The sequence below is a fragment of the Delphinapterus leucas genome, chromosome 7 (assembly GCF_059928025.1).
Source record: "Delphinapterus leucas isolate spDelLeu-1000000601 "Yukka" chromosome 7, BTC_Dleu_Yukka2, whole genome shotgun sequence".
NCBI lineage: Eukaryota > Metazoa > Chordata > Mammalia > Artiodactyla > Monodontidae > Delphinapterus > Delphinapterus leucas.
In genome coordinates, this window is record NC_143135.1 from 46,516,203 (window position 1) to 46,537,799 (window position 21,597).

The 21,597-nt window shown below is 47.2% G+C and overlaps 1 protein-coding gene across 4 annotated transcripts in view; it reads left to right on the forward strand.

The window, feature by feature from the left end:
* Window positions 1-21,597, forward strand: part of TRIM66 (tripartite motif containing 66) — a 56,212-nt gene that overhangs the window by 22,610 nt on the left and 12,005 nt on the right. For 3 of the 4 annotated variants that reach the window (XM_089915187.1, XM_089915188.1, XM_022563154.3), the window contains 9 exons: window positions 2,471-2,575; window positions 4,057-4,204; window positions 5,112-5,244; window positions 5,549-5,665; window positions 7,253-7,367; window positions 7,907-8,053; window positions 10,249-10,366; window positions 11,761-12,635; window positions 13,980-14,141. In XM_089915187.1, the coding sequence (XP_089771313.1) occupies window positions 2,567-2,575; window positions 4,057-4,204; window positions 5,112-5,244; window positions 5,549-5,665; window positions 7,253-7,367; window positions 7,907-8,053; window positions 10,249-10,366; window positions 11,761-12,635; window positions 13,980-14,141 (1,824 nt within the window). In that variant the 5' untranslated portion in view covers window positions 2,471-2,566. Of the gene's footprint in view, window positions 1-2,470; window positions 2,576-4,056; window positions 4,205-5,111; window positions 5,245-5,548; window positions 5,666-7,252; window positions 7,368-7,906; window positions 8,054-10,248; window positions 10,367-11,760; window positions 12,636-13,979; window positions 14,142-21,597 lie in introns of those variants that run through there. The other variant, XM_089915189.1, reaches the window with a different exon arrangement.

Here is a 21,597-nt window from a genome sequence, read left to right on the forward strand (position 1 = left end):
TTATCTGAAAAGGAGTGGGGCAGCAAGAAAGAGTGTTTTAGGGAGAGGGAACATTCACTTTCAGAAACATAGAGTTATGCAAAGGTTTGGTGCATTTAGGGATAGCAGAGGTATTTGGCATGGCAAGGACATAGGGTGTGTGGCAGGTGAAGCTAGAGATGAGACTAGAGAGAGTTAAGGCCAACTCAGAAAGGGCCTTGAGTGACAAGCTGAGGATTTCGGTCTTTAAGGCCAGGGGAGGTACAGGATGTGTGATGAGGCCTTGTCTGATCTATTCAGTTATTTCTCTCTTTCTCATGCTGATAATGAGGCTGTATGACTATGACAAATGTTTGAGCATCTGGTACCAGGGAGTCGGAAACCTTGTGGAAATTATTTCCAACAATTAGAACAGCATTTCTGACCTGGGAGTAGATGAGGAGGATCTTCCCTGGGCAGCCAGGTGGTAGGGAGGGACAGTCACGTGATTCCCCTGGATGATGCCACCTGTAGAGAGCATCCTTCTCCACCACGGGCCACTGTTCTTGACAGGCAGGAGAGTATCTAGGAGATTGCAGATCCAGTTCTGTCATTAAAGTCCATGGCTCTGTGGAGGCTAGGGGAGGGGTTTTTTGCGGGGCAGGGGAACGGAGTGGTAGGTGGGGGAAAGAAGAGTATTAAAATATTATTTTGCATGATTTTGTAGATTTTGATTTTTCCAGAATATATCAGTTATCTTTTGCTGCATAAAAAACCACTCCAAAACTTAGTGGTTAAAACAACAACCAAGCTTTATTTATGATTCTACAGGTTGAGGGTTTGGGCTGGGATGCTCTTGGTAGTTCTTCTGGGCTGGGCTTGGCTTGGCTAATCTCTGCTGTGCTTACCCATGTCTGTGTTCAGCTGGTGGGTCAGTTGGGGCTACCTGGTTTGTGACGGCTGCAGGTGGGATACCTGAGACAACTGAGGCCTCTCTCCACATGGTTTCTCATCTTCCAGCAGTCTAACCTGGGGTTGTTCACGTGGCAGTCTTAGAGTTCTGAGAGCGAGAGCAGAGTCATATAAAGCCACTTGAGGTCTGGGCTTAGAACTTAGTGTCATTTTTGCTGCATTCTGTTGGCCAAAATGGGTCATGAGGGCAGCCTAGCTTCAAAGGATAGAGAAGACTCCACTTTTAATGGATAGGATTGCAAGGCATGGACACAGGGAGGAGGAGAATTTGTGACCACTTTTTCAATCTCCCTCTCAGACTATCTGACTTCATCACCTGGGAGAGTTGATAATTAAGGTTATTGCCCTACCATGAATGGGATATGAGAAATCTTTTGAATTCAAAGTCAACATTCATGGAGGATCATGTGAATTCTCAAGTATTGTTTAATTCAGTCCTCATAGCCACTCCTGTTTTTCCTTTCTATTTTACATATGAAGAAACTGGGGCACGGAGGAGTTAAGTGAGACTAAGTGACTTGCCCAACCAAGGTCGCTGAGTGGTAGACCTAGTGTTTGGGCTTAAGTCTGTGTGCCTGCAAGTCTAGAGCAACTGCCATTGTATCATTTTGGTGATATGGGGCAGAGAAGACTGTGGTGGTATTGCTGCATGCACTGGCATAGCCAGCCGCTTTTCAGGTTGTCCTCATCCCTGGGCGCAGGCACCTGGCCCTCCTCAGGAAGCTCATCTCCTTGTACCCAGTGGGCTGAGTGCCAGTGGGGTGGACCTGAAGTACTACAGTCTCCAGGGTGGCAGTGTCATGCTGCTTATATAGTTCAGGAGTCCACCATGCTGATGAATGTGTTGGAGACTGCTGCATTTCTCTGGGGAGAGGGGAGTAGGACAAGATGTTCATGTTCACGGGTGAAACACACATATATGTGGCGCACCCAACATGGACTGGGTGGAGAAGGCCCAGCAAAACCTCTTTGAGCCCCGGAGGCAGACCAATTGGTATTGGTTGTAACAAGAGAAGAATACCTCCTAGATGAGCAGGCAGGGAGTCCTTGCCTTTCTCTGGCTAGAACCTTCTTGGAAGCTCTAGCTTTGAGATCTTTAAAGTGATTCTACTACACAGTAATGTAAATGGCTGGAGCTGTGCCCTGGGCTAAACTGACCCCTTTGAACTTAGCCAGTAGTGGGAACTAGGCTCTCAGGGCTGTGGAATGCAGAGTGGGAGCAGCAGGAAGGCACCTGATTATCAGAAGTGGAGCAGGGTTGGGCCTCTAGTAACATGGCTTGTAGGGAGGAAAGGAATGTAGGACCAGGCAAAGATGAGGATGTGGGAAGTTCTGTAGGGCAGGCCGCTAATTGGATGGTCATGTCCAGAGCACCTAGATGGTAAGTGCAGGCTATGGCGTCAAACATATTTCATTTTGGCACAAGTGGTATTGGTACATACCTTGGTGTTGTGTATTAGAAAGCCTTGTGTCTAGGTCCTATGTTATGTATAATCTGCAATGTTGCCCTGACTTTGCTATCTTTCCCACCTTCTCCCAGAGCTCATCTCCTGTCCTGGGTGTAAGCGAGAATACCTTACCAGGGATGTAACTGAACATTTTTTTGCTGCAGTGCTTTTCTTCTGAGCAATCCAAGATGGCCAGGGTAAGTCAGGACAAGCAAAGAAACAGCTGATCCTGTTCAGAAATCTATGGGACCCCTGTCCATAAGTCTGTCTGTCCACCCATCACTCCATCTGACTTGTTACCCTTCCACCAGTTTGCCTACTCATCCATCCATCCATCCATCCATCCATCCATCCATCCATCCATCCATCCACCTATCCATCCATCCATCTATCCATCCATCCATACTTCTATCCAGAAGAGAACCAAAATGTTTCAGTTGGGGAAGCAAAATTGGGGTGTTTTCTCTCTCTTATAGCTCTTACTGAAAACTATGGGTACTAAGCTTTTATTCCCCACCCTCCACCCACCCTGGCGCACTGAGTTGAAGCTCATGCACCAGCCTGGGTTAAATGGGTTCATCAATTATGCTTATATTTAACAACTAATGCCTGAGTTTCTGAAATTTCACAGCACTTACTGACTGGTGTCCCTTCTGTTCCTTTCTCCACTGGGGTATCCTTGCCCACTACATTTTATTCATTTGCCGTTTTACTTACTTGCACCTGTATTAAATTCTTACTGAATGTCTGATATGCCAGGGCCTGGGTGCTAGGAAGACAGAGACCCATGTCTCTACCCTCAAAGAATTCATAGTTTGGTCAGTAAAACTTGTATTTCTCCTCTTTTTTCTTTTTCTTGCTGTGGGTTTGTCAGATCCCAGTGTGAGGACAGAGCTGTCAGGATCCACATCAGTTTGGTGGCCTGTATTATTCAGGCACAGACAGACTAATTTTTCTTCTTCTCCACCTTTTATATCAGCCCTGCATGATATTTGCTGACCAAATGAATGAACGTTTGTACTAGAAGAAGGCTAGGGATTCTTGGTCCTGGCAAGCCGCAGCAGTGGAAACACAGCTCTGAGAGTTGGTCCGTCTCACTTTTTCCCGGCTGTGTATGATCATCTTTTTGTGTACTCATACAGCTGCAGCTTCTTCCTCTCCATAGGCACATTGCAGTTTTCGCTTTCGCCTGTGCTTTCCATTTTCCTCCCTTGTCTGCCTGGTGAACTTCTACTTGTCATTCAATATCCAACTCAAATGTCACCTCTTTATGGAACCTTTCCTGGCTGCTTCTGGATGGAACTCCTGGAAACCTCTCTTTGCTTCCTTAGCACTCGGTGCATCCTTTCATCACAGCATTACCCACCGAATGTCTGCCACCCCGTCTAGGCTGTGTGTACCTTGAGAGCAGATCCTTGCCTTGTTCATCTGCGGATCCTCAGCTGCAGCCCAGGACTTGTGTGAATAGCTCCTGAGGGCAGTACTCTTAGTCACAAAGGGCGCTTTCCCTCACACGCCCCTGCACGTCACTCCCAGGCAGCTCTCCAGAATTGACTGCACTCCAAAATAGTGGAGGAACAGCCCTGCAGGACCCCAGTGCCTAGAGTATTTACCACTCATAAAAGCAGGCCCAAGTGATGAAGATACTGTCAGTAATTCCAGAACTCTCTACCTCTAGAACTGCTCCGAGTGCAAGGAGAAGAGGGCGGCACACATCCTCTGTACCTACTGCAACCGCTGGCTGTGCAGCTCCTGCACGGAGGAGCACCGGCATGGCCCTGCCCCTGGGGGCCCACTCTTTCCCCGGACCCAGAAGGGATCTCCAGGTATCACTCCTCACCCTCTCCACTAGCTCACATGCACTTAAGTAGTAGCAAACCATAGAATCTTTGGAGAATAGCTCTCTGACCTCGTTTCCCTGCTGGGGGTGAGAGTAGGGGTGGTCTCAGGGCCTTTCCTGAAGGAAAGCTGTCCCCTGCAGAGTCACATCACAGTGTAAACTCACTCTAGGCTCTCCCTGCTGGGGGGGCAGCGGGGGCGTGGGTGAGGGTGGGTGAGGCAGTGCAGGGAGGAATAGTCTCGAATTACCACGGAAGGTAATTGAGTTCCCTATCTTTCACCTCTGTTTCAAGCAAACGGCCCTCACTTCTGTTTAGTTACTTGATTAATTCAGCAGCCTGTATCAGGGTTTGTCCATTTATCCATCCAGCACCATCTGTTTTAAGTGACAGTCTTCTTGAAAGTCTTTTCTCAAGGCCCTCGAACTGTGAGAAGGGTTTTACCTTCGTCAGACAGGAACCAAAGTTCATGACCCATGTGATCTGGTCTGGAGCCTGGCAAGGTTGGGTAGCTTGTTTCAGCCTCACCATAACAGAATCCTGGTTAATGAGGAGATTTAGGCTGAGTTTTAGAGGACTCACTATTCTGCAGGAGATCCATGTGCAGCAGGTAGCAAGCCCCTTCCTCAGGCTCACCAGGTGGTGGGATGCCTGGGGCTTGATGGCCAGTTATTTCTGGACAGATGGGCAAATCCAGCCAGTCTAAGCCTGCCTTCCTCCTTGTGTTTCTGGAACCTCACTGGCCCAGAGAGAGGCCTCCCTTACTTGGTACCACCTTCCCTCCAAGCTCTGTGTCTTCCCTGTGTCCATAGAGGGCTGAGGGTTGCTCAGTGGAACTTAAACTAAGAGGTCTTCCTGAGCAAGAGAAGCCCACTTTCTCCATCTTCTCTGGCAGGAGTGAATGGTGGTTCTGGAGACTTCGCCTTGTACTGTCCTCTACACACACAGGAAGTGCTCAAGCTATTCTGCGAGACCTGTGATGTGCTCACATGCCATAGCTGCCTCATGGTGGAGCACAAAGAGCACAGGTGGGGCCCAAAGGGGACCTGGGAGGGCTCTGGACTCTACCTATGAGAGCGCTGGGCTCCCAGTACTTCAGAATCCTCTCCCTGCTCAAGCCAACCTTCAGCCCCTGGGCTGAAGTTTTTCCCTGTTCCTGTTGTGGGCTTTCTCTGGAGAAGGCCTGAAGGGCCAGGAGTCTCTGACTCACTACATGTAACCCCAGCCTCCATGGACCTGGCTGAGACAATGCACTGTGGGGATTCTCACTTGGCTGGCGTGCTCAGAATAAGACTCAGTCCTCCTCAGCTTTTTCTCTGCCTCCTACTCTAGGTGTAGACATCTTGAAGAAGTTTTGCAAAACCAGAGGATGCTTCTGGAAAGTGTGACTACACAGGTGGCGCATAAGAAATCTAGTCTACAGACATCTGCAAAGCAAATTGAGGACAGGTAACATCGGCTAGCCCCTTGCCAGCACTGGAAATGCTCTGTTCCCTCTCATCCTGGGTCACAGTACTAGGATGGAGTACTTATAAGGAAGACATGCGGACATTGGCATACCTGACCTTAGAGGTCTCAGTGCCAGGGAGGGGGTTTTGGGTCATCACTTGGTGAATGGGGCCAAGCTAGGTCAGGATGATCACAGTGAGCCTGGGCTAAAGTACATGCCTTCTGAAAGTGGCCATGAACTAGCCAAAGGTAGGTGCTTAAGAACAAGGGCACAGAGTAGATATTGGGGAAGAGAGTGCTGCTTATCATGTGGGTACAAGTCAGTGGCAATCTACCCTTTATCACCTCTTTCCCAGTGTTTTCCATATAAACCTACGCATGACATGAAATCATCTGTATTTTCTGTGGAAAGAGAAATAAGTATGTACTGAGAGATCATCACGACAGGCACTGGGTTGGGCATCATGCATGCATCATTTTGATCAATTCTTATAATTCTTTGAGTTGGGGTTATCTCCATTCTACTGATGAGGAGGCTAAGGTTCAGAGAGGTTAGGTGACTTGTCTGAGATCACACAGCTAGTCAGAGACTGAGCTGGGTTTAGAAGCTAGGTCTATGTGGCTTCAAAGCCCATGTTTGTTTTTTTTTAATGGCTTTTTTAAATGGCTTTAATGACTTTATGTATAATTTATATACCATAAAATTGCCCTTTTAAAATGTACAATTCAGTGAGTTTTTTTTGCATATTCATAGAGTTATACAACCATTATTACTGTCTATGTTTTTTTTAAATATATAAATATATTTATTTTTAGCTGTGTTGGGTCTTCATTGCTGCGCATGGGCTTTCTCCAGTTGCAGCAAGCGGGAGCTACTCTGTTGTGGTGTGTGGGCTTCTCATTGTGGTGGCTTCTCTTGTTGCAGAGCACAGGCTCTAGGCGCACGGGCTCAGTAGTTGTGGCGCACGGGCTTAGTTGCTCCGCGGCATGTGGGATCTTCCCGGGCCAGGACTCAAACCCTTGTCCCCTGCATTGGCAGGTGGATTCTTAACCACTGGACCACCAGGGAAGTCCCCTACTGTCTACTTTTGAAAGACCCTTTTTATCACCCTAAAAAGAAACCCCATACACATTAGTAGTCACTCCCCATTCGCTGTGCAACATCCCCAGCACTTGGCAACCATTAGTCTACTTTCTGTCTCTACCTACGCTCATTTTACTGCATGACGCTGTTTAGTGACGCTGTTTACATGAAGTCATATCTGTACTCGCTCTCTCTGTCCTGCCTCTAGTGCTTTGCGAACTGGTGAGCCACTGGGTTGACCTGGGCGTGGCCCTGCAGTTTACCTAGAGAAAACTGCGTCGAACTTTGGGCCATTGTCCCATTTAGATCAAGTGGGCTGGGTTGTACAAAGAGTGGGATGGGTGGTGGAGGAAGGTTCTTGTTTCTTTACATTTGGTACCTGGTGGGCCCTGATCTCAGTATGCGGCCTCCACACTGTAGGCTCTTAACATTTGCTGTCTGTAGGCCCTCATAGGCCTGGGGGGAAGGGCTCACCATGCTCTGTCTCATCCTGTTGTTTACAGGATTTTTGAGGTGAAGCATCAGCACAGGAAGGTGGAAAACCAGATCAAAATGGCCAAGATGGCTCTGATGAACGAGCTGAACAAACAGGCCAATGGGCTCATAGAGGAGCTGGAGGTATATGTGAGCAGATGGATGGGTTCTGTTCTCTCCCTGGGGCAGAAACCAGGCACATATCAACCTTGTCTCAGGGCTCAGAGATGCCTGGGCTAGAATTCAGATGTGTAGTTTCCATAGCTCTCTGCTGCTCCCTGTATCTTAAAATGTCCAGTCTAATTTTGGGAAGTTGGCTCATTAAGGGCTAGAGAATCAGATCAAACTCCCATTAATGCTGTGGCAGTAAGGCAACTGCCTTCCTGGACTATGCAGGGTTATAGCCTTGAAAGAGACATGAAACAAGCTATGCCCAAGAGATGCAGACACCCATTCATTTTCTCATTCATTTATTAGCCATTCCATGTTTGTACCATAAAGTCTACCTACCCTGTCTCCCTCCCTCCCTCCATCCCTCAGCAGCCCATGTCCTCCTCTCAGTGCAGTTTCATCTGATTCCATCTGTGTTTACACTGATACACACAGACCACCAGACTTCCCAAGCATGTGGCCTGCAGTCCAAGAACAGGATCAGGGACTCTGTCTTCTCTCTTCGTAACCAGGGCATTACTAATGAAAGGAAGCGGAAGCTGGAGCAGCAGTTGCAGAGCATCATGGTTCTCAACCGTCAATTTGAGCATGTGCAGAATTTCATTAATTGGGCTGTCTGCAGCAAAACCAGCATCCCTTTCCTTTTCAGCAAAGAGCTGGTAAGAAGAACTCCCACTCCTCAATCACTGACTTTGGGTTAGTAAGTGAAAACCATCTTTGACCAAACCCCACAGTGCAAAGGACCCAGGTGCTGGAATAGACCTGCCTTCCTCCAAGCAACTCAGCTGGGAAGGAAGTTCTGTAGTTCTGTCTTAGGTCATGGATCCAGGCATTAATACTAGCAGTGTGCTGAACATTCCATAGGAAGTTATTTGGGTTTAAATGGGACCTAAGAGGAAAGGAGGAGTTGAGGATGACATTGAAGTGTTGGGCTTGGGAGGGTGGTGATCCCCAGGAAAAGAAGCAAGAATTTTGAAGGATGTTGATGGGGTTTATATTTGGATATGTTGAAGCGAAGGTGCCTATAGGGCATCTAAAGGGAGCTGTCCCAAATCTGCTTTGATAGATGGGTCCAGAAGTCAGAAGAAAAGTCAGGGTTAGAGAGAGAGAGATGTGGGAGTCACTGGGATATCAGTGATATTGGAAGAGTGTGTGAAGGAAGAAGAGAAGAACAAATCTGGAGCCCAGGGAAATGCCGTCATTTTCACATAGACAGAGGAAGAAGATGAGTGAAAGAGGTGAGAAGCAAGCATCAGAGGTGAGAGGAGAAATAGGAGAGTGTGGTGCACAGAAATTAACAGAGTTTCACATTTTAAGTAATCAATGTTATCATTGCTACATAGGTGAAGGGACATGAGTAGTGAAGCGAAGCCTTGAGGTCTGGGAATCAGGAGGTCCCTGGTAATCTTTTGGAAGACATTCCCACAAAGTAGAAGGGTCAAAAGCTAGAATGAGGAAGCTGAGGATGGGAGGTGAGGAAGTAGAGACAGAAGTGAAAAGAAGGGAAATAAGAAGGTAGCTTGAGAAGGAGACAGGGTTGGAATACTTTTTTAAAGTAAGGAAGACATTTGCACATCTTTATTTGGGAGAAGTTGTTGAAGGTAGAAGAGATGTGTGGTAGAGGAAGCATACTGGAAGGGCAGAAAGAAGTGGGATCTAGAGTGAACTGGTTGACCTTAAACAAGAGGCACTCCTTTCCTCTGAGATCAGAGGACAGGAAGGTGTCAATATAATGTAGTTAAGTTTGGAGATAGGAGGGATACAAGTTTGAGGGAAATTGTCTTTTATGGGTTTTTTCACCCTCTGTGAAGTAGGAGGTGATAATGAGAGGGTTAGGCATTGGGTAAATGACATTGAGGAGAGAAGTAAAAATTTTAGATCGTCATTAAGGACCATGGTGGAGGAAGCTGACAAGATAGGACGTGACAAGAAGAAAGACTGAAGAGTACCCCTGAGGGTAATCATCAGTGTGGCGACCCCAGATAACATGGCTTTGGGATGGCTGGATTGACCCAAGGCCAGACATTGGGGATGGGAAGGGAACTAGGGCACTAGTGACATTGTTACTGAAAATGATGGAAAGCTGGGACGACCCTATGGACTGAGGGAGCAGGGCTTGGGGAGTCCAATGAGGCTGAAGAGCATGCTCAGAAAGAGTGAGAGCTGGTTATGATCAGGGGGTAGGTTGTTGGAGTTTAAGGCCTCATAGGTAGAATGGTTCTAGATGATGAAAATGGTCTAGATATGGTGAGTGAACTGAAAAGAGAGGTGAAGGTGATTTACATTAAAGAGATCAAGGAAGTAAGAGGCCAAGATGCTGCTTAGGACATTGGTTAACTAGATGTTGTCAGGGCAGCTGGATACTTGCCAAAGTCCTAGATAAGTGGGAGAGTTAGCGATAGGAGATAGATGAAAGGGATGAGGGAGGAAGAGGGCAGTTGACTAGGATGTAATGGAGTTTTACAAGTGGATGGAAGGACAGCTATGGGGAACTCAGAGAACGTCTGACCCCATTGGCTTTTCACGTGAGATTATGGTAGAATGAAAGGAACACTCTTGAGAGGCTTCCAGGCAAGTGATATTCTGAGGGAGAATTAAAATCATTTGAGGCCTGGAAGAGATAAGAATGTAGGCTTTCCATAAGCCTCAGTAAGAAGAAGGGGATCAGTAGGGGTGGGGGAAAGCAGAGGAATGTGAAGATACTAAGGTGTAAGGAAATAAGCAAGCATATGGGGGAGGACCACAGGCTAAACAGCCAGGACTTTGGCCTTCAACTTGTCCAAAGAGCGAGGGAGAGGGTGTTGTCATTCAGGCACAAGATGCCCAAAGAAATGACCTTTGGTGCTGTTGTCAGATTGTGTTTCAGATGCAGCGATTGCTGGAGACCAATTGTAACACAGACTCTGGTTCCCCTTGGAGTATTAGATTCACCTGGGAGCCTAACTTCTGGACCAAGCAGCTGGCTTCCCTTGGTGAGCCCAGGGCCTACTCTGTGGGCCTGTGCATGATTGCCAAGAACACGTATAGACCATCTGCTTAGCTTACTGGGTAGATCAGCATATGCCCAAGAGAAAGCACTCCCTGAGACTGCCAGAGCAAACCTGAATGACTGGGGGTGATGAGGGTAGGGTTGGGGTGGGGGTGGTGAGAGTTGATAGCATAAATAGCAATGGCAATACAGGACTTTTGTAACAGGACCAGCTGAGATCTGAGCTTCCTATTCTGCATGAATGTCCCTCTTCCCTTGTTTTCATTGCTAGAAGAGGAGACAAGACAGTGGCCCTACTCTCCAGAATGCCGTATGGCAGTACACATGTGTGTGGGCACAAACAGAGATATTTCAGCGACACAGAGAGGAGACAGACAGTGTCACACGTGTCCTTTGGAGTTGAGATATAAGCAGATAATTCATGACCTTGTGCATTTTTCTTCCCTGCTGCAATAACTTGCTGGCATTCAGTCTTAAGGCAGAATGTAGACAACTTGAAGTTGTGCCTGTGTTGACAACCTAATGGTAGGTTTGTTAAACTAATGGCCAGCTGCTACCTTCATCCGGGCTGTTATTCTCAGTGAAAGTGTTTTGAACTTAACAGAGCGATAAATGATATATTTAGGTTTATTTTTTGCTTCCCTTACCCTTTTGATTTAATTCAACAGACCTTTGGTGAGCACCTGCTCTGAGTCAGGCCCCACCCTGGCCACCAAGTGACCAAAGGTGAATAAAACACACCTCCTGCCCTCAAGACACTTGGTCTTCCCCAAATAAGCCTCAGATGAGCTGAAGGAGCCGTTAGCCTGAAACAGCAATGGATATCATCTACTCATGTATGAGGGCCCGGGGGCCTCAGTCCGCAGCACTGGCGCCTGGCATTGACGCTGGTGTTAGAGCTTCCCCACTCTCTTCCATCCTACTTGCCCAACACACAGTTCCCCAGAACCATATTTGAAGACTTGCTCATTTGTCCTGGGGATGAATCTCCTTTGCCACTTTCCAACACACTCCTTCTTCTCCCCCAGTGTTGATTTTTTTTGGTCTGAGTCTCTCTTGGGCTATTCTGTTAAAAAAGAAGTAGGTGCTCTTTGAGGGAGCCCGTGGTTTCTCTAGTGAGATACAGAGTCAGGACTGAGCATCTGGTAAAAGCTGAGCTAACTTCTAAGTGTCCCAGGCCCCAAAAGCAGGTCCATATAGGTCCAATTGCTGGAAGCATTCTAGACTGAGTCTTGGGGATCAGGGGTTGAATTTCTTAATCTCTGCATCTGGTACAAGTTTTTTTGAATGCTATCCTTCGGTCCCAGGAGTGGGAGGTAGCAGAGGGGGAACAACTGCAGATTACCTTTGGAAACACTCTCTATTTTGAATTCTTAGGCTGTATAACTACAGAGGGTGGACAACTGTCCCCGGCAGATACTCCTGCGTATGGAAGCTTACAGGGACCGTCATCTTTTTATCAAAGCCACCAGTCCCCAGGGGCTCAGCAGGAGACTCTCAGCCATCCCTCACGCAAGTTCCAGCCTCCAGCACTGTGTTCCTCCTCTGTGTGCTGCTCCCACTGCTCCCCAGTCTCGCCCTCCCTCAAAGGCCAGGTCCCGCCGCCCAGCATACACCCAGCCCACAGCTTTAGGCAGCCCTCCGAGACGGTGCCCCAACAGCTGAGGTCACTGCAGTGCTCCCCGCTGCTGCCCAGGGAAAAAGAACTGCCCTGCCGTCCTCATCCACCAAAGCTACTTCAACCCTGGCTGGAAACCCAGCCCCCTGCGGAGCAAGAGAGCACATCCCAGCGGCCGGGGCAGCAGCTGACTTCCCAGCCCGTGTGCATCGTCCCCCCGCAGGATGTTCAGCAAGGAGCCCACGCCCCGCCCACCTTTCAGACACCGTCTGTCCAGGTGCAGCTGGGCCACCACCAGAAGCTGAAGCTCAGCCACTTTCAGCAGCAGCCACCGCCTCCGCCCCAACAGCAGCCACGCCCACCTGTCCCTCCATCCCAGCATCTGGCTTCTAGTCAGCACGAGAGCCCTCCTGGGCCTGCCTGTTCCCAGAATGTGGACATAATGCACCACAAGTTTGAGCTGGAGGAAATGCAGAAGGACCTGGAGCTTCTGCTTCAGGCTCAACAGCCCAGCCTGCAGCTGGGTCAGGCCAAAGCGCCTCAGCATCTTCAGCAGACCATCGTGGGGCAGATCAACCACATCGTGAGGCAGCCGGCACCTGTCCAGCCCCAGAGCCAGGAGGACACAGAGCAGGTGAGCCTCAGGGTGGCGCGAACACATGTTCTCCCTAGGACAGTGCAGGAATCACAGGGTGCCACAAGAGCACAGTTTCTTCATTTTAGGGTGGCCTTGAGCTCAGCCCTCACAATTCAAGACTGCGCCGGGCTCCACCTCCCATCTCAGGAAAGCTCCAGAGAACGGAGTACTTAGCCCCAACATAGATCTGGGCTTGATACTGTCCAGAGTGGCCTGGCTTAGCCCTGTCCTCCTGAGTGACACTAGGGACCTTGTCCATGAATGGAACTTCCCGAGCTGTGCTGGATTCTAGCTAGTGCCAGGGCAGAAGGGAGGCTGTCTCTTACCTTTGTAACCTCACTTGCCTTGCTGTAACTTGTGTATCACAGACAGGGGGGAAGGGCAGTGAGGGCGTGCCCTACATGCTAGTAGGCAGCAACTTCATAACACTTCATAACACTAAGACAGAGACTTAGAGTTTATTCCAAGCCTACTAAGCTAGGCATGTTTTATATACACTATGCCATTTGTCCTATCAACAGTGTTGTTATGTAGGCATTACCATCTGTTTTTCTAGGTGCAGAAGTGGAGGTCAGAGAGGGCAAGCAGTTTGCCTAGAGATCCTAAAACGTTGAGTGGTAGAGCCAAGACTTGGATCCAGGCCTGCTGACTCTGAAATGCCACAGAGGAGGCCTTGTTCTCTCCCTAGGGGGATTATGAAGGCTGCTCCTCTCTTTTCTCAGCTAAGAGACAATTGAAGAGGCGCAGTTTGTGCCTCTGGGATTTTTGCAGCACTCCACGTCTTCATCCTTAACTCTTGCTTTTCTTTGTCCCCAGAGCTTCCTGTTCCAGCCCCTTCCTCCTCCCCGCTCACTTTTTTCATAGTGGTGTCTCCTTTAAACATGTAACCACATTTATATCTTCAAAGCAGCTCTACAGACTTTTACTTTATTACAGAATATAAGGCCTCACATTTATGCTTCAGCACGGGCAGCTTCAGATCATGCTTCAAATGTCTTCCTCTGAGGCTCAGTTCCTTTGAGGGGATATGGAATAATCCTTGTGATGGCAGAGAAGGGTCTAGGGTTTATAGAAGACCATAAACTCTTTAAATGTAAGTCAAAACTGTTATGATTGCTAAGGTGAATATGACAGAGTTAGCTCATAATTCTTGGTTTGGATTCTCCTAAGATTGTCATATTAGGAAGAATTTAGATAAGACTATCTTTCTTTCTGAAAAAATTTCAAGCAGTTCACAATGTGTAGGTGGTAACAACGGGCAGTGCAGGGTGGGAATTAGCCTTTGCTGCTGCTGCTACTCTTTGCGGTAAAACCCACCCAAGTTCTTATTTTCTTCTCCAGGCTACAGATGAGTCCCCAGCATCTGAAGGCCCAAAGCCAACTCTCCCTCTTGACAAGAATACTACTGCTAACTTGCCCCAGGCATCTGGGGAAGAAACTCCTCACAGTGTTCCCCCACTGGACAGCGCCATCCAGCACTCCTCTCCGAATGTGGTGAGAAAGGTACTAACAGAGCCTGCTTTCGCTGACCATACGGGACCCACTGCCAGTCGAGACCCCCGGGACCTGGATGAGGATGATTGGGTGGGGGGAGGAGTGTCCCTGTTCCATCCCTGGATGTTACGCAACCCTGACTCATGCCTTCTGTCCTAATGAGTCTGCAAGGTCCTCCTCTACCCCATTTCCACCCACATACACTAAAAATGGGAGCAACTGAGCTTCATTTAGAGAGGACGGGGAAAGGGAAAGAAAGCCAACTTATTGAACACTCACTCTGTACCTAGAACTGTGCATGGTGCTTCACAGGGTGATTTCACTTAACCTCCCCAACAGTACTGTGAGGTGGGCACCCCAATTTTATGGCTAAGGAAACTGAGATCCAGGGTCCTACAGCTAGTACATAAGAGGGCTAAGGTTTGTTTTAAATGAGAATCCAAAGCCTGAACTTTCTTCTGTCTGCAGTGAATGAAAATGGGGAAAATGTTTTATGTGGTCCCACAGTCCAAAGTTCGTTGGCCTTAGAATTTGGATTAATGGAATTTATTGGGTGAGTGCTCTACAGGGATATCCTGCAGAGGTAGCTGAGCATCTAGGGGCACTGGGATCTCTTGGAGATAAGCTATTGGAGCCCTTCCTGTCCATCTACCTACCTGCTGGTGGAAGCGTTCATGGCAGTAACCCAGAATCCCACGACTCCTCAGGTGTCCTACTCTAACCCCTGCCCTTCATCCCTACCCTGGTCATCCTCCTAGCTGGAACCTCAGTGCTGTGCCGTGCCTTCCCATCAGCCCTACATGTGTTCCTTGGCCCTGTTCCACTTATCCAATTGCCTTTTCTGGTCTAGTCCCCTCAACCTTCCTGGTACTTCCACTCAGTCCTGTACCTGAAGCTCTGTCAGCTATTCTGTGTCCTTCCAGCCTGCACCCTTGGTCCTGCAGCATCCCTTAGGCTATACAACTCCAGTTCCACTAGTTGTTCTGCGTACCTACCCTTCATCATGTTTCTCCCAGTAGCACCGCTGCCATATATGTCTTAGATCAGTCTAACTCAGTGATACTTGAGAAGAGAATTTTAAAAAGTAAGAGATGGCAAAAATGAAGTGTTACCTTGGAAATCCCTTGAAGTCTGGGCAGGCCTCTAGTACTAATGGCTTTTTGTCTATGCCCATCCTGCCCTATCCTTTTGAAAATTGTCTGGCCTAGAGGCCATAGAGATGCTGTAAATTGGTCCTTTGTGGCTCTTAGTGGTTTACATTCTTACACCTGGGGTAGATACCTATCCATCCAGCCATCCACCTATCCACCCATTTATGTATTCACTCAATGTTCAGAAAATATATGTTAATCTCCTATTATATGCCAAACATTTTTCTAGGTGTCAGGCACGCATTGGTGGATAAGAGTTTCACACTGGAGCTTATATTCTAGTGGGAGAGACAGTTAAACAAGCAACAACAATAAAGTATGATAAAGTGCCGTGATAGTCATTGAGATGTATAGAAGGAGCACCTAACTCTGGGAGAAGAGACTGTTCACAGACTTCCTAGAGGACATGATTTTAAGCTGAGATTTGAAGGAGGAGAAGCTAGGCTGGTGAAGGAGTGACAGGGGAAAGGATAGAATAAATAGTCAAAGGGAATGGCAAGTAGGAAGGTCCAGAAGTGAGAGAAAGCCTGGGGTACTTAGGGGGTTTCAGATGATTTGGCTCGGTAGGAACATGAGATATACTGGAGAATGGGAGTGATTGGAACCAGAGTGGTTGGAAGGCCTTGTAAATTATGCTCTGGAGTTGGGATTCAGTCTTGGGGGTTGTGAGGCGTGAATGAAGGATTTCTAGCAAGGAGGGACATGGTTTGAATTAAATTTTGAATTAAATTTTAGAAAGGTCACTTTAGTTGTAGTAAGAGAGACCAAAATAGTGCAGAGGAGAAATAGGAGAAGTTGAATGAAATCAGGTAATGATGGGAATGATGAGGCAGCAAGGACTTCAAGAGATCAGATCACAGGAGCTTTTGGGCTTGGAGTCTGACTGGCAATGGGAAGTGAGGGAAAGACAGTCCAAGGTGTGTCTCAGCTCACTGAGTTGCCATTCACCTGAGATGGGAGCATGGGAAGAAAAGCATATTTGGGGGGGAGGAAAACGTTAAGTTTTGAATTGTTGGTGCTCTCCTGTGGAAGTTACATTATAAGATGAATATAAGATGAATGGAAGGCAGCTAGCTTTAGAGGTCAGTAGTAAGCATGGGCATTGCCAGTGCTCAGCTGGTAGTGGGAGCCGTGCTAAAAATGCTTCTGCTTATTTAATGAGTCTCAGTTCTGCTCCTCCACCCAGTACAGAGGAAAGGAGGTGAGCCACACGCAAGCATGGAGTCTGTGCTGCCTGTGTGGGTGGCCCACAGGGCGCTCTGAGCAGTGAGGGGAGGGATGCTGCCCTCCTGTGTGGCTGCAGGGTGGCAGTGGGGTTAAAGAAGATCCTAAGAACTCTAACTTCTCGTTTTGAGCTGCCCCTGGCCGTTAACCTGGGTTCATGCAGAGGTGTGGAGGGGCAAGTGGCCTGACATTTTTCAGATGTGGCTTCTTTGTGGCTTGGACTCCCAGAAAAAGGAACCTCAAGGTTGCCATCCTGGCCCAGAGGAACCTTTGGGTCTACTTGACTGAGAGAGGTACTGCTTATACCCAAAGCTCCTGAAATAAGAAGAAGGGCTTTCTTTTTGAGGGAATTCATTGCCTTGAATCTGGGATCGGGCAGGTTGGGGGTATGAAGGTCAAGGTTACCAAACAACATTTTGAGCATCTTATCATTGATTGATAATACTTTGTATAGCATTTTCTACTTTTTTCATAGGTTTTTACAAGGATTATTCCATTTTATCTCTTTGTTTATCCTAGCAGTACTATGAGGAAGCCACTTTCTTACTCCCCTTTGGAAGATGTGGAAACTGAGACACAGAGAGGTTCAGTGATCACCTAAGAGTTACACAGCCAACTATTGGCAGTGTTAGGACCAGAGCACAGGTTCCTGCCTCAGCCCTGTGTTCAATGATTAGGTTAAATTGCCTCTCTCTGTGCACTGCAGTGGGAGAAGTAGGACTCCATGTGGCCTCTCACCTGCTGGATTTTCCTATCTTTATACTCTCTGAAGTAGCCTGAGGCCTTGCTGGGGAGAGGTCTTAGGACCCAGCCTAGTTTGGTCTTGGCTATCTTTATCTGGTAAAGGCATTTAGCCCCCAGCCCACTCCTCAGCCTGTACTGGGCTGTGAGTGCCGGGGGACATCAGAAGTCTATCTGAGGCCACAGATGAGAGGAACCTGTGGCTCCAGGCACCACTCTGTGTGTTCCACAGGGACCTAGTCATGCTCGGAGCTGCTTTGTGTCACCACATGGAGGACTTCTGTTACAGCTGAGCAGCTGTGCACAAGTACCTAGGAGCTAGTACTAAATAAGCTGATGGTGAAAACAGATTGCTGCTGAAAATGAGAAGTGAAAGTTCTAGAATGGGTTTTCTAGCGGCTTGAGCTCTGCAGTCTCGGGAACATTTTATCCCACCACCTTCCCTGCCTCCAGCAGGATGTTTTTGTATGAACTTGGACATTTGTTTGGCACTAGCTGTTACCTAAGCTTCCTAATCTTGGTTCAGCCACTCTGAAGAAAGACAACTCTGCAACAGAACCCCTTTAAATCCCAAGTGAAACTGGAAGCCGTTCCGATGGCTTCATTTCAAACTTAACTAGTCAACTGCTGAAAAATACACACATTCCTTTCCTCAAAACACTCATGGAGTCAAGGCTGTACACGTCACAGAGAGCCCTATCTGAACCCCAGTTCACTTGCAAGAGGGACCTCTTTTCTGCTCATAATGTGGCCCCAGATCTTCAATAAAGGACTTTGAGGCCACCAAGATGCTGCTCAAGGCTTGAGAGGAGTCTTTGATGTATTTTCAGCAAATGATACAGAAGTAGTAGGCATTCCTGTGGTCCAGATTATTAAGAGTGATGCAGAAGAGTCAAGGATACTGACTCAGATGAATAGCGTTTATGCCATTATCAAAGCATTTTGATGCCTGAGCTCTTGATTTGATTCTTAAAACTCAGTGAGATTTACATTAACCTCTAGAGGAGGAAATTAAAGCCCAGAGATGGAAAATGATTTGCTTAAATACATACTCTAAACCTTGACATAAGTGAATACTAGGCATCCCGCCTTCGCAGTCTCCAAATACACTACTACTACGGACCAGGTCGTGGGTTCTCAGCCTTAGCAACCTTCTTTTCCTCATAGTCTGCCACTGACAGCAGCGTTTCTCAGAATGTTCCCAGGGCCTGGTGTGGCTTTCTTAGGGCATAGCCTGTGTCCAGTTAACATGTGCAGAACTGTACAGAGATGTGCTCTGTCCAACAGAGCTAACACTCCCCAGGTCTGGCTCCCTGAATTTTGTACTCTCTAGGAAGCCTGTCTCCTTCATTCTAACCTGATTTTATTCACAGACCAAACCCAAGATCTTTGTCTAGGTCTCTTGGTTCATGTGAAAACAGGTTCTTGTTCCTAGGCCTTAAATTTCCTTAACCCAGCCTGGGAAAAATACCTCTGGCCTAATTTTTCCTAGTCTCCAAAATTTGGGTTTTGACGATTCTACTCATTCTGGCTTTTACTTCAGATTTACTGGAATCCACTTATTCTTTTCCTCTTCGTTCCACCTCAGACTCTGGGATCCTCTTTGCTTTTTCCATCTTCTTGTATCATCAGGGCACTGGGCAGTCTTCATGTCTTCTCTCTTCACCAGCCATGATTGTTTTCCCATTTGACTTTGGTCAGTTAGCAGATATCAACATAGTTACATCTATAGCAATAGCCTTACTTCATACAAGAGTATTTTGTTGAGCTGGAGGGGCACTCACCATCAGCAAGAGCAACTTTCCTATTAAAAATCAACTTGTGAAACCACTTGCAAGAAAAGTTAGCTCCCCCCTCAGCTGTCTGATTCAGCTGTGTCAAGATCTCCTGCTGTTAAACCAGTCTACTTTATCTGAAGCTGTTGAAATTCTCAAATATCTCAAGGATTTAATTCACAATTCGATTTACCTCCATCCTTGTCTCCTTATCTGTTTCTTCAGCCAGGGTGAAGGCCTTCAGTATGTTTCCAAAACATGACACATTGGTCTCTTCTTCTACTGTACATTTACATGGTGATGAGTTTTTGACAAGTTTAACTTCTAGAACAAAAACCTGAAAGCAGAAGTGAGCAGGCAAAGCTTCAGAGCAGCAACAAGAACAGATGTCACAAACCTCACTCATTATATTCTATATGCGACTATAAGCCTGATCTTGTCAGCATTCTTTTTTCTTTCTTTTTTTTTTGGCGGTTCGCGGGCCTCTCACTGTTGTGGCCTCTCCTGTTGCGGAGCACAGGCTCCAGACACACAGGCTCAGCGGCCATGGCTCACGGGCCCAGCCGCTCTGCGGCATGTGGGATCTTCCCGGACCGGGGCACGAACCTGCGTCCCCTGCATCGGCAGGCGGACTCTCAACCACTGCGCCACCAGGGAAGGGAAGCCCCCTAGTCATCATTCTTGATCTAGCAAGCTTAGTTATATGGTTTTCTTTGGAAATTTTTAGTTTTCCTATATTATAGCAGTAAGCAGAGTAAAAGCAGGAAGGCAGAACTTCTATAATAGCAGCTAACAACAGGGGAGAAGACAAGAAACTTCACCTGGAAATGTGCCACGATGTGAAGTCATTCACTGAAAGGACAAGCTAAGCCCTACATTCCTAGAAGTTCCCTAAAGCACCAATGAACTGCAGAACACCCCAGCAATAGAGGTTCATCAAAGTTCTTTTACATCACTAAGAATTGGTCTCATTAGGCATCATGTGCTCTGTTTAGTAAGGCAGGGTAGGGTGCAAAGCATTTGAAAAATACTCCCCTTCAAAAGAATATTTTAAAGCTAACAGCATTTTGTTATTGAAAGAGATATGTTTCAGATATCTGGAAAATTGACTTCTGTGGAACACCACCCTATCTGTGCCACTTTATCCTCAGCAATATTATCTTTCTGTGACAACCTGAAATTTGTATTAAACTCAGGGTATGTGCACCAAGTGTCTGTTTATTGACTTCTTAATCACATCATACTAGGGCACTAGCTTTCTACCTAATGGCACAAAATCAAGACCAGCCAGCGGATTTCTAAGGCTGGGCCCAGTCTTGGACTCCTTTATAAGCTTGGAAAATTTGGGTAATCACTCTGTGTCTCAATTTCCCTTCCTGTTAAAATGAAAGAACATGTTTTCTCTGAATTTTGACAACTTCTTGTGGCAGTCATTAGAATGGCAATATAGGCACATTGAACTCCAGAAAAAGATCTGGGTGGTGAGAATGGGGAGAGGAAAGGCAGCAGGTAACAGAGCACAGATCAACAGGATTAGATGGGTAAAGGACTGCATAGGTGACTAGGAGAAGAGGTTGAAAGTCATACAATTCAGACAGGTCACAGGTCAGGCAGGTGGCAAACAGAGATAAAGAGACAGAGATAAAGAGATAAGAGACAAGGAGAACAAAGGGACAGGGACATACAATTTGGGAGGAGAGAAAATTAGGGGCAAGTAAGGAGATACTAGGTCATGGAGGTAAAAGGGAGCTCCCTTCATACGTCAAAGATGACCTGAGCTGATGACCAGAGTATGTTTTTTGCATTTTGGACTTTTCTTCCTCCCTGAACTAGAAAATAATTTATTTTTACTTGCAAACCTCAAAATACTTATTTTCCCTCATGAAATCTGAAGGTTTTATATGTGAAGATGAAGTCAAGGTGCCAGTTAAGCTTGGCGGTGTCAGTGATTGCCCTATACAGACTTTCCAGCTGGCCATACGCTTTCACATTCTCTCATTTGACCTCTGAACAATCCTGGGTGTTGGAGAGGGCAGGTGGCATCATCTCCATTGACATACGAGCTCCTCCTGTGTGTGAGGCACCAAATGTCAGACAACTTGGTCACATTCCCAAGTCCTTCTCCAACCCTAGTATGTTCTCAAGAAGACTCTTCCTTACAGGCCCTAGAGACTCAGCCTGCTTTCCTGGCCCTGAAAGTTGGCCCTCCCCTTGCCCCTACTCACCTTGTAGCAGGGTAGGATGGAGGGTCTCAACTCCTCTCTTTCTTCCTGTACATGAAATAAGGACCTTTTGTTTTAGTATTTTGTAGCTCTTCACTCCAGAGAGCCTGATGAAGTATCAAAAATAACTAACACACAGCATAATGGGTTCCAGAAATGCCACTGTATTTGCATAGCCTATAGATATGGGACTGGGGCCGGCTTCCTCATAGCACTCTCTCTGAGTCCCTTCTCAGAATTTCCCTATAGATGTTTCCCAGGTTCTTGTTACTGTTACCAGAGCTTTCTTTACACCACTTACTGATAGCCTTGGCCTCCTTGAGATTGGCTGTAGATACGGACAGGAAAGAGA